Here is a 13933-nt window from a genome sequence, read left to right on the forward strand (position 1 = left end):
TATGTATCATACACAGTTACCATTTTAGTCAATATGGTGAAAATGTTTAAGATCTACTCTCAGTAGTTTTCAAGTGTATAGTACAATATTGTTAATGATAGTCACCATACTGTACGTTAGAACCTATTCATTCAAGAGAACATAAATGTTTTACCCTTTGACCAACATTTCCCTATTGCCCCTACTTCTCAGCTCCTGGCCACCACCATTCTACTTTCTGCTTCTATGAGTTTAACTTTTTTTAGATTTCACATATAAGCGAGAGCATGCAGTATTTGTCCTTCTATGTCTGGCTTATTTCACTTAGCATGTCTCCCTGTTTCATCCATGTTGTCACAAATGACAGAATTTCCTTTTCTTTTTAAGGATAAATAATATCCCATTTATGTCTGTGTCTGTATTTGTGTGTATTTATATATTACACATTTTCTTTATCCATTTACCTGTTGATGAGCACTTAGATTTATTCCATATCTTGGTTATTGTGAATGTATTGTGAATAATGCTGCAATGAACATGAAAGTGCAGATAGCTCTTCCAGATATTTATTTAATTTTCTGTGGATCTATAACCAGAAATGAGATTGCTGAATCATATGGTAGCTCTGTTTTTAATTTTTTGAGGAACCTCCACATTGTTTTAAATATGGCTGTACCAATATACTTTCAATCAGGGTTCTCTTTTCTCCACATCTCATCGATACTTGTTATCTTTTACCTTCTCGATAATGGCCATTCTAACAAGTATGAGGTGGCATCTTATTGTGGTTTTGATTTGCATTTCCCTGATGATTAGTATGTTGAGCATTTTTTCATGTATTTGTTGGCCATTTGTATGTTTTCTACTGAGAAATGTCTATTCGGATCCTTTGCCCATTTTTAAGATTGGGTTAATTTGTTTTGTTGATATTGAGTTGAGTTTTTTATATATTTCGGTTGTGTTTTTGTGGTCATATCCAAAAAAATCACTACTCAGACTAATGTCATAGGGCTTTTCCTGTATGTTTTCCTGGATTAGTTCTTCAGTTTCAGGCCTTATGTTTAAGTCTTTAATTTTGGGTTGACTTTGTATGTGTTGTGGGATAAGGGTTCAGTTTCATTTTTCTGCAAATGGATATCCAGTTTTTTCAGCACCAATTATAGACTATCCTTTACATGTTGTGTGTTCTTGCCATGTTTGTCAAATATCAATTCAGCATAATGTATGGATTTATTTCTGGGCTCTCTATTCCATTCTGTAGGTGTAGATATCTGTCTTTAATGCCAATACCATACTGTTTTGATTACTACAGTTTTGTAATGTATTTTTAAATCAGGTAGTGTATTTTTATTTTAAATATATTTTAAAATCAGGTTGCCTCCAGGTTTGTTCTTTTTGCTCAAGATTGGAGTATTTTGTAGTTTCATATGAGTTATAGGATTTTTTTCTATTTTGTGAAAAATACCATTGAAATTCTGTTAGAGATGGCATTGAATCTGTAGACTGCTTTGCATAGTATGGACATTTAACAATATTCTTTCAATTTGTGAACACCAAATATTTTCTTTTTTTCATTAATGTGGTATAGTTTTCAAAATGCAGATATTTCACTTTCTTGGTTAAATTCATTCCTAAGTATTTAACTTTTTGTCACTATTGTAAATGGTATTTTCTTCTTAATTTCCTTTTTGTACAGTTAGTTGTTAATGTATAGAAATGCAACTAATTTTATATGTTGATTTTATATCCTGTAACTTTACTGAATTAGTTCATCTATTAGTTCTAAAAGTATTTTGGTGAAGTCTTTAGGGTTTTCTATGTATGAAAGATCATGTCATTTGCAAACAGACAATTTTACATTCTAATGGGATCATTTTTCTTCAGCCTGAAGAACATATTTTAATATTTCTCACAGAGCATGTCTGCTGAAGTCAGATTCACTCAGCTTTTGTTTAAGAATGCATTTTTCACCTAATTTTTGAAGGATATTATTACACATAGAATTTTAGGTTGACCGTTTCCTATTAGCTCTCTAAGAATGCCACATCAGTGTCTTGTGACTTCCATAATTTTTGGGGGGAGAGGAACCTCAGCAGTAATTCTTGCTGTTCTCCTGAAGATAATGTGTCTTTTCCTCCACCCTCACTGCTTTTTTGTGTGTTTATACTTAAATTTCCACAACTTGATTATGGCATATCTAGATCTGGTTTTCTCTGTGTTTGTCCTGCTTGAGAGTCACTGAGACTTTTGAATTTATAGGTTGCTTTCTTTTATACAATTCTGAAAATCTTCAGCCAATATTTTTTCAAATATTGCATTGCCACTTTTTTTCTCTTTCTTCTCCTTCTGAGACTAAAATTACACATATGCTAAAGGTTTTGACTGTTTCTAATAGCTCTTATGATTTTATATCCTTGCCTTCTTTTTTTGCTCCGATTCTATTTGGTTATTTTGTTTTGGAAAGTCTGTAAGTACAGTAATTCTGTTTTCTGCTGTGTCCAATCCACCATTAAAACCCACTCACCATGTAAAGAGTTCTTGATTTCAGATGCTATATTTTTCATTTCTAGAATATCCATTTGATTCTTTAAATATAGATTTTAATTATCTGTTGAAATGTTCTTTATCTATTTTGTCAACCTTTTCCTCTAAGTTTTATCATAGTTATTTTGGAGTCATTGTTTGGTAGCCTCGGTATCTGGAATGTTTCTGGCTTTGCTCAGAATGCCTGTTTTTTTATTATTGGTTATTTTATTTTTATTTTTTACTACTTCCTCACAGGCCTAGTCAGTTTTTATTGTGAGCAGGACATTGTACGTGGTATGTTGCAGGGATTCTGGATTATATTATCTTCCTCTCAGAAGGGTTGGGTTTTGTTCTAGTAGGCACTTATGTTCCTAGCAGATCACTTTCATTCAATCAAGTCTTGAATTTACAGGCGACCTACTTCACATTTTTTGTGAATCCTGGTGGATTGCCATATTTCCTAGAACATGAATCTTACTTCTGTAGCATACTTTTCTGACGTTTTAATTCAGTTCTCAGGGTTTTCACAAAAGTATCTCCTTTCTGGCTGAATGAGGTAACACATCCCTTCAGTATTTATTATGCAGTCTCTCTTCAATTCTTAACATCTTCCCTCCCCCCAAAACTGTTCTCTGTTAGACCTGCCGTCTTCTCTGTGCATTTGCAGCTTGGGAATGAGCTAAGGACCTAAGGAAATGCCAGTACGTTTTTGGGGTGTCATTTCCATGCAGCTGCTTTCCTTATAGTATGCAGCTCCAAAACCCCAGATGCTTTGGTAGCCCTAAATCATGAGCTGTTTGTTTACCGTAGCAAGGGTATTGCCGTCTCCTTGGGCTTCACTTCTTTAAATTCTTGAGTGTGTATGGGACATACTTCATATGCTTCTCTTTTCAGAGATTGCAGTCCTTTGCTGTTTGTTCTCAATGTCCGAAAATGATAAAAACTAAAACAGTAATTCCTCACTATTATCAAACATTAATCGTTGTTCATTTTTTCTTAAGTGAGAGCAAGTTTATTAAGAAAGTACGGAAATAAAAGAATGGCTGCTCCATAAGCAGAGCAGTGGCACGGACTGCTTGACTGAGTATACTTACAGTTAGTTTGTGATTATTTGCTGAACAAAGGGTGAATTATTCATGAGTTTTCTGGGTAACAGGTGGGCAATTCCTGGAACTGAGTATTCCTCTCCTTTTTAGACCATAGAGGGTAACTTCCTGCTGTTGCTGTGACATTTGTAAACTATCATGGCACTGGTAGGAGTGTCTTTTAGCATGCTAATGCGCTATAATTAGCATACAGTGAGCAGTGAGGATGACCAGAGGTTGTTTTCCTCACCATCTTGGTTTTGGTGGTTTTTGGCTGACTTTTACTGCATCCTGCTTTATCAGCAAGGTCTTTGCGACCTATATCTTGTGCCAACCTCCTATCTCATCCTGTGACTATGAATGCCTTAAACGCCTGGAAATGCAGTCTAGTAGGTCTCAGCCTTATTTTATCCAGCCCCTGTTCAAGATGGGGTTGCTCTGGTTTGAATGCCTGTGGTTTATTTCTCCACTGCCTTTTACAAGGGCACCTTTAATCCTAAAGGTTGTAGAGGGACGACGGTCCATTTGCTGTAACTCCTTCAGGATGAGTAGGGGTGATGGTATTCCTGCCTAACTATTAGGGTCTCTTGTATTCAGGGTAGAGAGGAACTTATTTAGAAAGCGTCAGTATGGTGAGGCCCATTCGTAACTCCGATAAAAGGTGATATCCGCGGTCGGCCAATTGGTGCTGCAGTCTGTTTCCTGTGGGTTGGGGATTTCCTCAGCATTGTCCCTGTGGAGTTCGCCAGGAAGATGTTACCAGAAAGGAGTCCTGATCTAGACCCCAAGAGAGGGTTCTTAGACCTTACACAAGAAAGAATTTGGGGCGAGTCCGTAGAGTAAAGTGAAAGCAGGTTTATTAAGAAAGTAAAGGAATAAAGAATGGCTACTCCATAGGCAGAGCAGCCCATTGTTCAAATTTATTTGTGAAAGAAATGGGTTGTTTGTTCTGTAGATCATCCCACATCTTGGATTTTGCTGTTTGTATTCTACATGCCATTTGTCATGTTGTTTGTAAACTGATACTTATACCAAAAAGTTTGGTTAAATCCAGGGGGTTTATTTGGTAAAAAATAATCTTTTCAGGAGATATATGAAATCTGCTTGTCTATTATGACATTATCATTGGTCAGTGTTCTGATCTCCTCAGGTTGAACTTCCTATTAAAAGCCTCTTTTGCACTTCCTCTAACGCTTTTAGCATTCTTTAGGTTCATTATTTAGATGAGTTATTCTTTGCTACCTACAACATGATATACAACATGATAATAGTTTGATTTTATTGTTTCTTATTTTTTTATTTATTATTTGAAGTTCTTTAATAGAATCGAACTTACTCATATCAGCTATTTGGTTGCCCTCATACAGAGATCATGTAGGAAAGGTAGGATAAATGCTTGATTTTCTCTCTTTTTCTTTCTTTTAAAAGTATTCAAATTAATAACTTGGTTCCTTAGCATTCTTCAAAATGATCACTTACTCCATTTTATTTTGTTTTGTTTTTGATATCTGTACATTTATATATTGTATCATATTTGATGTGCTTTAATCAATTCTAGGCATTTAAAAATGCTCCATTTTTCCATATTTTGTTTGTTATGTTTGTTAATAATTTGTTTTCAAAACTCTGGAAAGTTTTCCAGTTAGTTTCTGAACTTCTTTAACCAAACTCCAGTTACCTTTGAAAGCTTCTTTACTTTCTGGTCTAAAAAGATGTTCTAGGCTCTTTCTGCACATTATTTACTCTCAGGACTGAAAACCCTGATTTCCCTAAAGAGCTGCGACTCTTTCCATGGGAAATGGTATTTAGATCTCACAGTCTGGGTGCTACGGATGGCTGTTGTTACTGGGTGTGTCGTTGTCCCTAGACCTTTCAGTGGACAGAATTAGAAAACACTGTTTTGTTGTTTTTAAAGAAAAAATACACTATATATTCATAGTGATCTTACACTATATTGGAATATTGAGATTACAGAGTTGCATATATATATATATATATATATATTTTTTTTTTACTTTACATTTGTACCTCTCCTCTCATACAGTGAAAATCTTGGTTCCCAATGACATGAACATGTTATTTATGTACTTAGTCCTACTGTATACATTTTCAAAATAGCAATGCTAATATTATTACTAGTAGTATGATAACTGGAAACCATTTAAGATTTATTTGCTCTTTTTTGTGTATTTAAAATATGTTTTGCTTCAGCAGTATAGTCAAATTACAGTGTTTAAGGTCCCCTGAAATATTTCCACTCTCTATGATTGTCAGCTCAATGCAATTATTTCATCAGTTTCACTTCGCTTGTGATTTTAAAGAGTTTTTTCATTTCCTTCGAATTTTGCTTTATAATTATGTGAAATATATTTATAGTTCCAAAGCCAAATCAATGGGCTGGTAGATTAAGAGAAGTCTAGCTTTTTTTCCTGTCCCTTCCACTCTGTTTTTTCTTCCCCCTTAAGAGAACAGTTTTTATTAGTTTTTGATTTATCCTTCTATTTAAAAATAAGCAAATGATCACATATAATTGTATTTTCCTCTGTCTTAGATAAAAGGGAGCATAATATACACACTGGTCTATCGTTTGCTTTTTTTCACATCATATATCCTGGAGATTACTCCATAATCAGAGCATAGTATGCTGTTATGTGATGTCTCATTTTCTGTTCAATCAGTACTCTATTGACGGACATTTGGCTTGTTTCCAATCTTTTGGTCATCTTCTTTTTAGTCTTTTATTTTTTATTTTTGAGACAGGGTGTGATCATGGCTCACAGCAGCCTCAGCCTCCCAGGCTCAAGTGATCCTCCTGCCTCAGTCTCTCCAGTAGCTGGGACTACAGACACACACCACCATACCCAGCTAATTTTAATTTTTTTTATTTTTTGTAGTGATGGGGTCTCCCCATGTTGCCCAGGCTGTTCTTAAACTGGGCTCAAATGATATTCCTGCCTCAGCCTCCCAAAGTGCTGGGACTACAAGCATGAGACACCACGCCCAGCCTTGTTTCCAATCTTTTGGAATTCCAGATGTTACTGCAACAAAATACCTTATTCACTTGTCATATTGTATTTTTGCCAATGTACCTTTGGGATATCTTTCCAAAGGTAGTATTGTTTGGTAAAAAAACAAAAAAATGAAATGCATACATTTTTGCTAGCTATTGCTATATTCTCTTATGCAGTGATTGTACCATCTTGCATTCTCTAGCAATGTGTGAGAATGCCTATGTCCCCACAGCCTCTCCAATAATTTGTTTTCAAAACTCTGGATTTTTAACATTCTGAGCGGTAAGAAATGGCATCTCAATGAAGGTTTTATTTGCACCTTCTCTGTGATAAGTGATGTTGAACACCCTTTCATATGTTTAAGAGACACCTGAACTTTTTTCAGTACACTCTGTTCGTATCTCTATTCTTTTTAGAAGTTCTGTATATTTTAGGATAATAACTCTTTGTTGTATATTGCATTTTTTTCTTGTCATTAATCTTTTACTTTCCTTATGGTATTTTATGCATTTAAAACTGGTAACTTTTAAAGTATTACATTGGGAAATGCATCTTCTTCTGAGGAACTGAGATGTTTTCTCAGTAGGAACAATGAGACTCATGGAACTAATTTTTTTCATTTTTTACTTTGACAGCAAAATTTTTATTTGAACAACCTGTATAACTATGTAAATTTCATATCTTGCTCATCTAAAATGTCACCTTATTGCACTTATTTCTAATGTCTGTATTAGTACATGATAGTTTTTTATTATTTAGTGTTTCTATCATTTAATTTACAGTAGCATTTCTCATAGAAATCTAAGTCACTATAAATTCTTTGTTGAATAAGTGTGGGTATTAATGAAGAACAGGTTCTTTCAGTCACTGGTCAGCAATGTTAGGGGGCTGGTGTGGTATAATGAGGATGGTAGTGGGGTCAGCATCAGAAAGCCTGGCTCAGTCCCTAACTTGCTCCATTCTTGGAACAGTGGCTCACTCACTACAGACATTTGAATTTTTTCGTTTATAAAATGAATGTTTTAACTGTATGATAGTATTAAGAAACCTTCTCAAATGAAAATTATGTAGTGCTTAACCATTTTAATATGCAAAGTGATCTGGTTTGTTGAAACACATAGTGGTTGGCAGAAGTTCTGGAATTCTTTACAATTTCACATACAGAAATTAATATCCTCAAAGTGAAAAAGATGACTCTACAATCCTGGTATTCACCCCTCAGATGGTCCAGCCCTGTTTAAATTGTGTCAGCATGTGACACACAAGCACAGAGCTTGACACATGGGTGATTCATTTATTTATCAATTGATACTTCTAGACTTATAACTTTATAAAACTGGAAAATATAAGTCTTGTTTAATTTATCAGGGTGTGTAAAACCACTCATAGTTATTTAAACAAAGTTTGGCTTCTTACACCAAGGACTCTGATCGTTCTCCATGAATTATAACATCTATACAAATGTAACATTATTTTTCCTTCTTATTTTAGAGTGTGGAGGTATACTGACTGGTCCTTATGGTTCTATTAAGTCTCCGGGGTATCCTGGAAACTACCCCCCAGGAAGAGATTGTGTCTGGATTGTTGTAACTAGTCCTGACCTCCTGGTAACATTCACTTTTGGGACCTTGAGCCTTGAGCACCATGATGACTGCAACAAAGATTACCTTGAGGTAAATAATTATATTTAGATAGAACATATCGCAATATGATTAGGACTCAGGGCACTATGGTCTAGCCATGCCCATGGATGACCCCAAAATATTGGCAATAGTTAGATGTATTTCTCAATAGTTAGTCAATATCTAAGTCTTGCAAAGTCTCTATTTTTAATTGTGCCTGTTTGTTGCTGCTGCTTCTGGGTTCCATTTGAATCTGGGAAACAGATTACCTTGCCCTGCTATAGTGTTACCTGGAAGCCCACACCCCTGCCATAGAATGCAGAATTTATGAAATAAACACTCAGTAATAGCCATCTCCTTCAATGCAGATTCAAACCTTCAGTTGTCTGTGGCAAACTGGCAAAGTCTTTTACAATGTAACTGTAGTATTCCATGAAGAGGCCAGGCACAGTGACTCAAGCCTGAAATCCCAGTACTTTGGGAGACTGAGGTGGGTGGATCACTTGAGGTTGGGAGTTGGAGACAGCCTGGCCAATGCAGTGAAACCCCATCTCTGTTAAAAATACAAAAACTACTTGGGCCAGGTGGCAGGTGCCTGTAACCCCAGCTACTTGTGAGTCTGAGGCAGGAGAATCGTTTAGACCCGGGAGGCGGAGGTTGCAGTGAGCTGAGATCGTGCCACTGCACTCCAGCCTGGGTGACACCATGAGGCTCTGTCTTAAAAAAAAAAAAAAGAAAAGAGGAAAATAATAGTGATTATGTTGAACTGGTTTAGGTTCCTGGAATAAATTAATCATTATTACTGAGAGGAGAGGTATCAGCCGAAGCTCATTCTGCCTACCCATTAGTAAAAGATTAAAATATGGAAAAGGAGAAAAGGCTCCTATATTCAAATGCCATTTGTACGTAGGTGCATCAAAAAGTGTTGCTCTTCATTTGTAGACTGACAACATAATGGAGAAGATTGAGTTCCTAGGTTGTCCTGTATTTTTTATCACCATAAATCCCAGCCACTTGCAGTAATGCTAAAAAGACAATATGCATTTCCAAGTCCATTAGAGAAGAATGGAGTTCAATGGAATTATTCATAAAGGATAGAAGGATGTGGCTGTCAAAAAGGGGCTCCGCAAGTAAAAGTCATTAGTAATTCAGCAATAATGGATTTGTAACCTTTGGGAATGACTGGAAGATCTGTCTCTCTCTGGAAACTTTCTGCAAAATGGTCATTTAAATGTTGACAGAAAAGTGAGTTATCTTGAAATTAATTTTCAATAAATCCCATCAAGTTAAAATTAGAGGCTTTAAAAAATTCCTACACATTCATTTCTGGAGACCATATGATAGAAAGTGTCAACCACTCTGACAGTATTGAAATGTCTCTCATTTCTGTTTAAGCTACAGTATTTCAAAGAACCACTTAAATATTAGAATAAAGTAATGCTGCCATATAACTTTGATCTCAGTAAAAAAAAGTAATATGAGGCCGGCCAGGCGTGGTGGCTCATGCCTGTAATCCCAGCACTTTGGGAGGCGGAGGCGGGCAGATCACCAGGTCAGGAGATTGAGACCTTCCTGGCTAACATGGTGAAACCCCGTCTCTACTAAAAGTACAAAAAATTAGCTGGGCGCGGTGGCAGGTGCCTGTAGTCCCAGCTACTTGGGAGGCTAAGGCTGGAGAATGGCGTGAACCCAGGAGACGGAGCTTGCAGTGAGCCGCGACCACACCACTGCACTCCAGCCTGGGTGACAGAGCGAGACTCTGTCTAAAAAAAAAGAAAAGAAAAGTAGTTTGAACCGACAAAATTGACCATATTAAAATATTCTTTAGTTCATTGACTCCTTGATGGTCTATATAGTATAGAATTTGCAATTACAACAGAATTATAGAGAGATTGACATGATTACATAATAGATTAAAAACCAACAATTAAAAATGGATTTCTAAGGTCACATCATTATCATTGTAGTACTTACTGTCCAAGTTGCATTTTTAAATTCACTAACCTGTCTTTATATTGTGTCTAATCTGACGGCACTTCCTCTCTACCTCTGATCCTTCTGAAACCTGAACCAAGTTATGAATCAGTTGGCATCAATGGTGTTCCTTCTTCTGTTTTCTTTGCTTATATTCATTTTCTTCTAGATCACTAAGAATTTATAATGAAAAACAATCAAAGGGGAAAGATATTTGATTAGTAGCATCATGAGAAGAATTCAAACTATATGTCCAGCCTTGGAATTGAAATCCAGTCACAGGCCAGGAGCGGTGGCTCATGCCTGTAGTCCCAGCACTTTGGGAGGCCAAGTTGGGCAGATCATGAGGTCAAGAGATTGAGACCATCCTGGCCAACATAGTGGAACCTCGTCTCTACTAAAAATACAGCAATTAGATGGGCGTGGGGGTAGGCGCCTGTAGTCCCAGCTACTTGGGAGGCTGAGGCAGGAGAATTGCTTGAACCTGGGAGGTGGTGGTTGCAGTCAGCTGAGATCGCGCCACTGCACTCCAGCCTAGTGACAGAGCAAGACTCCATCTCAAAAAAAAAAAAAAGAAGAAGAAAAAAAAAAAAGATTCAGACAGAGAGAAGGCATTGGGGTGATGGGAGAAGGAGACACCCTTTGCTGAACCTCAGCCATGAGTTAGATTTGGATGTGATGGGTAAACTTCCTTGAGCGATCACTTTTAAATGACAGATTTTCTAAAGTTAATATCCAAAGTGACCTAGTTTGTTAAAAATCTGACCACTTTGAGCTTAATGATTCATCCTTTTGTTTTAGATTCGAGATGGTCCTTTGTATCAGGACCCCGTTCTTGGGAGGTTCTGCACCACTTTCTCTGTCCCACCGCTCCAGACTACTGGCCCCTTTGCCAGAATTCACTTCCATTCAGACTCCCAGATTAGTGACCAAGGCTTCCATATCACCTACTTAACATCACCTTGTAAGTAACCTACCAGTTGGGAGCTTAAGAGGGACTTGAAGGCCAATGCTATGCTTATATCTGTTTTATATTTTAATGTGATTCAGAGGATGACCGACTGTCTTAAACCAAGAACATTTCTTTATACATATTTCTCTCACAGCTTCAGATTTTTTCTTTATCTTCCCAGTGCTCTATTATTAATACTGCAATATCCTTTGATCCCTAAATTATGGGATCCACATCATTATAAAGATGTATGAGGCACCCAAACTTAAATAATTCAGGACGCCAGTCCCTCGTGGTGTTTGATGTTTGGTTGTGAGAGAGGTTTGTGCATGTGAGCAGTGCGGTCTCTCTGGATTTTATCCTCGAATCAGGTCCAGCTGCGCAGGGGCTGGGACTGGCTTCCAGCATCACAGTGTCCCAGACTCTAGAGCTTCACTTCCAGCCAAATACTATTAGCTGTTAGGAACTCACTTGCTTTGATACCTTAAAACAAACAAACAACAAAACATAGGAAATACTCTATGATTTGGGTTTTTTTTAGGGAAGTGGAGGATTTTGTTTATGACATCTATTATTGTGCCCTTAATAAGCATTCACAGAAAAAAATACCTTTTAAGTTTCAATATCAGGAAGAGTAACAATGAACATCTTTACTTGTCCCCTTTCTTCATTTCCTTTTCCTTCTGCAGAATCTGGTGCCAACCTCCTGTTCCCCTTTCAATTGTTTTCTTTGCAAATCAACTCCCCCGGCTACATCTTGCTATTGTGTATTCATTTTTTCTTTAATCTGCTTCATGTATACAGTTATGTAGTTCATTTTGTTACATTTTTTATAACCATCTCAAATCTTATTGGAATGAAGCAGAGCATTAATGTATTTAAAAAGCAATTTATGAAGAGAATAGTAGATTGGAAGCTAGATGACACACTCTGCATCTATTTCTTTAAGCCACTGCAAGAATGTCCCACAAACACATCAAATTGAAAATCTTAAAATTAGAGGCACAAGCCTATGGAGGGTGAATAAAGCAGGTATGTGCTTGTGTGTGTGTGTGTGTGTGAGAGTGTAAATTTTTAGAAACTGGATCCAATGCCTGCAAGCCAGAGCAATGCCATTGGCATGACCTGTTCGTGTCTTCCCTGTTCTTAGCGGATCTGCGTTGTGGTGGGAACTACACGGACCCAGAAGGTGAACTCTTCCTGCCTGAGTTGTCTGGGCCTTTCACTCACACCAGGCAATGCATCTATATGATAAAGCAGCCCCAAGGAGAACAAATACAAATCAACTTCACCCACGTGGAGCTGCAGTGCCAGAATGACAGTTCTCAGAATTACATTGAGGTAACTTTTACTACTCAATTGCCCTTAGATGACATTCATCAACATTTTTATATTCTACAGAGTGATGATCTTCAAAAGATTGTTGGGACACCAGCAGCCAGATCACCTGAGATCTAGTTAGAAATGCAATAAAAACTAAGCTCTGATAACTAAGGTGCAGGCAAATAAGTAAGGCTAATAGGATGTACTAATAATATACAGATTTATTATCTAGAATAATTAATTCAGGAAAGAACTCAACCCAGGAAAGTGAAGGGATTTGCCCAGATGACCCAGGTAGTCAGTGATAATAAAGTTTAAGTGTTGAATGATCCTTGTTTTGGAGGTTAGGGTTTTTCCTTCATTTATTCTGCTTGCTATCCTCCAGGTATCTTTAATTGTGATTTAAGTGTGGGTAATGATTATAATACAGGGAATATTTGAAACAGAGACAGGCCGTTTTTGTTTGCTGGGCCTGGTATTTCTTTTGCTTAATTATTGGATAAGCCACAAATTAAAGTGTTGAGCAAGATAAAACATTGTTTTTTGGGCACAATCATTTTACATAAACTAGAGAAGAATTTACAATTTGATTTGTTGGTGCAAGTTAAATCCATTTATTCATCCAGGAAAAACCTATGTGACCTCCTGTCCTGTTCTTTCTACATTTAGACAGAGGAAACAGAACTTTAGCATAAGATCTAGACCTAGTTGAAGAAGCACATTGACCATAGCACTACAGCAATATGTATGTATGTATGTATCAATTTTTTTTTTTTTTGAGATGGAGTTTTGCTCTTGTTGCCCAGGCTAGAGTGCAATGGCGTGATCTCGGCTCACCGCAACCTCTGCCTCCTGGGTTCAAGCAGTTCTCTTGTCTCAGCCTCCTGAGTAGCTGGGATTATAGGCATGTGCCACCATGCCCGGCTAATTTTATATTTTTAGTAGAGATGAGGTTTCTCCATGTTGGGCAGGCTGGTCTTGAACTCCCAACCTCAGGTGATCTACCTACCTTGGCCTCCCAAAGTGCTGGGATTATAGGCATGAACCACCACACCTGGCCTGTATTTTTTTTTTTTTTATGCTCCATTTTTTTTTTTTTATACTTTAAGTTCTAGGGTACATGTACACAACATGCAGGTTTGTTACATATGTATACTTGTGCCATGTTGGTGTGCTGCACCCATCAACTCGTCAGCACCCATCAACTCGTCATTTACATCAGGTATAACTCCCAATGCCATCCCTCCCCCCTCCCCCCTTCCCCTCCCCATAATAGGCCCCGGTGTGTGATGTTCCCTTTCCCGAGTCCAAGTGATCTCATTGTTCAATTCCCACCTATGAGTGAGAACACGCGGTGTTTGGTTTTCTGTTCTTGTGATAGTTTGCTGAGAATGATGGTTTCTAGCTGCATCCATGTCCCTACAAAGGACATGAACTCATCCTTTTTTATGGCTGCATAGT

General features: G+C 37.2%; 1 protein-coding gene across 1 annotated transcript in view; it reads left to right on the forward strand.

Annotated features, from left to right (window-relative positions):
* CUBN (cubilin) overlaps window positions 1-13933 on the forward strand; it is a 336941-nt gene that overhangs the window by 47469 nt on the left and 275539 nt on the right. The window contains exons 16-18 of the mRNA XM_023223232.1: window positions 8093-8274; window positions 10999-11161; window positions 12300-12490. Coding sequence (XP_023079000.1) covers window positions 8093-8274; window positions 10999-11161; window positions 12300-12490 — 536 coding nt within the window. The remainder of the gene's footprint in view (window positions 1-8092; window positions 8275-10998; window positions 11162-12299; window positions 12491-13933) is intronic.

Source organism: Piliocolobus tephrosceles, chromosome 9 (genome assembly GCF_002776525.5).
Source record: "Piliocolobus tephrosceles isolate RC106 chromosome 9, ASM277652v3, whole genome shotgun sequence".
Classification (NCBI taxonomy): Eukaryota; Metazoa; Chordata; class Mammalia; order Primates; family Cercopithecidae; genus Piliocolobus; species Piliocolobus tephrosceles.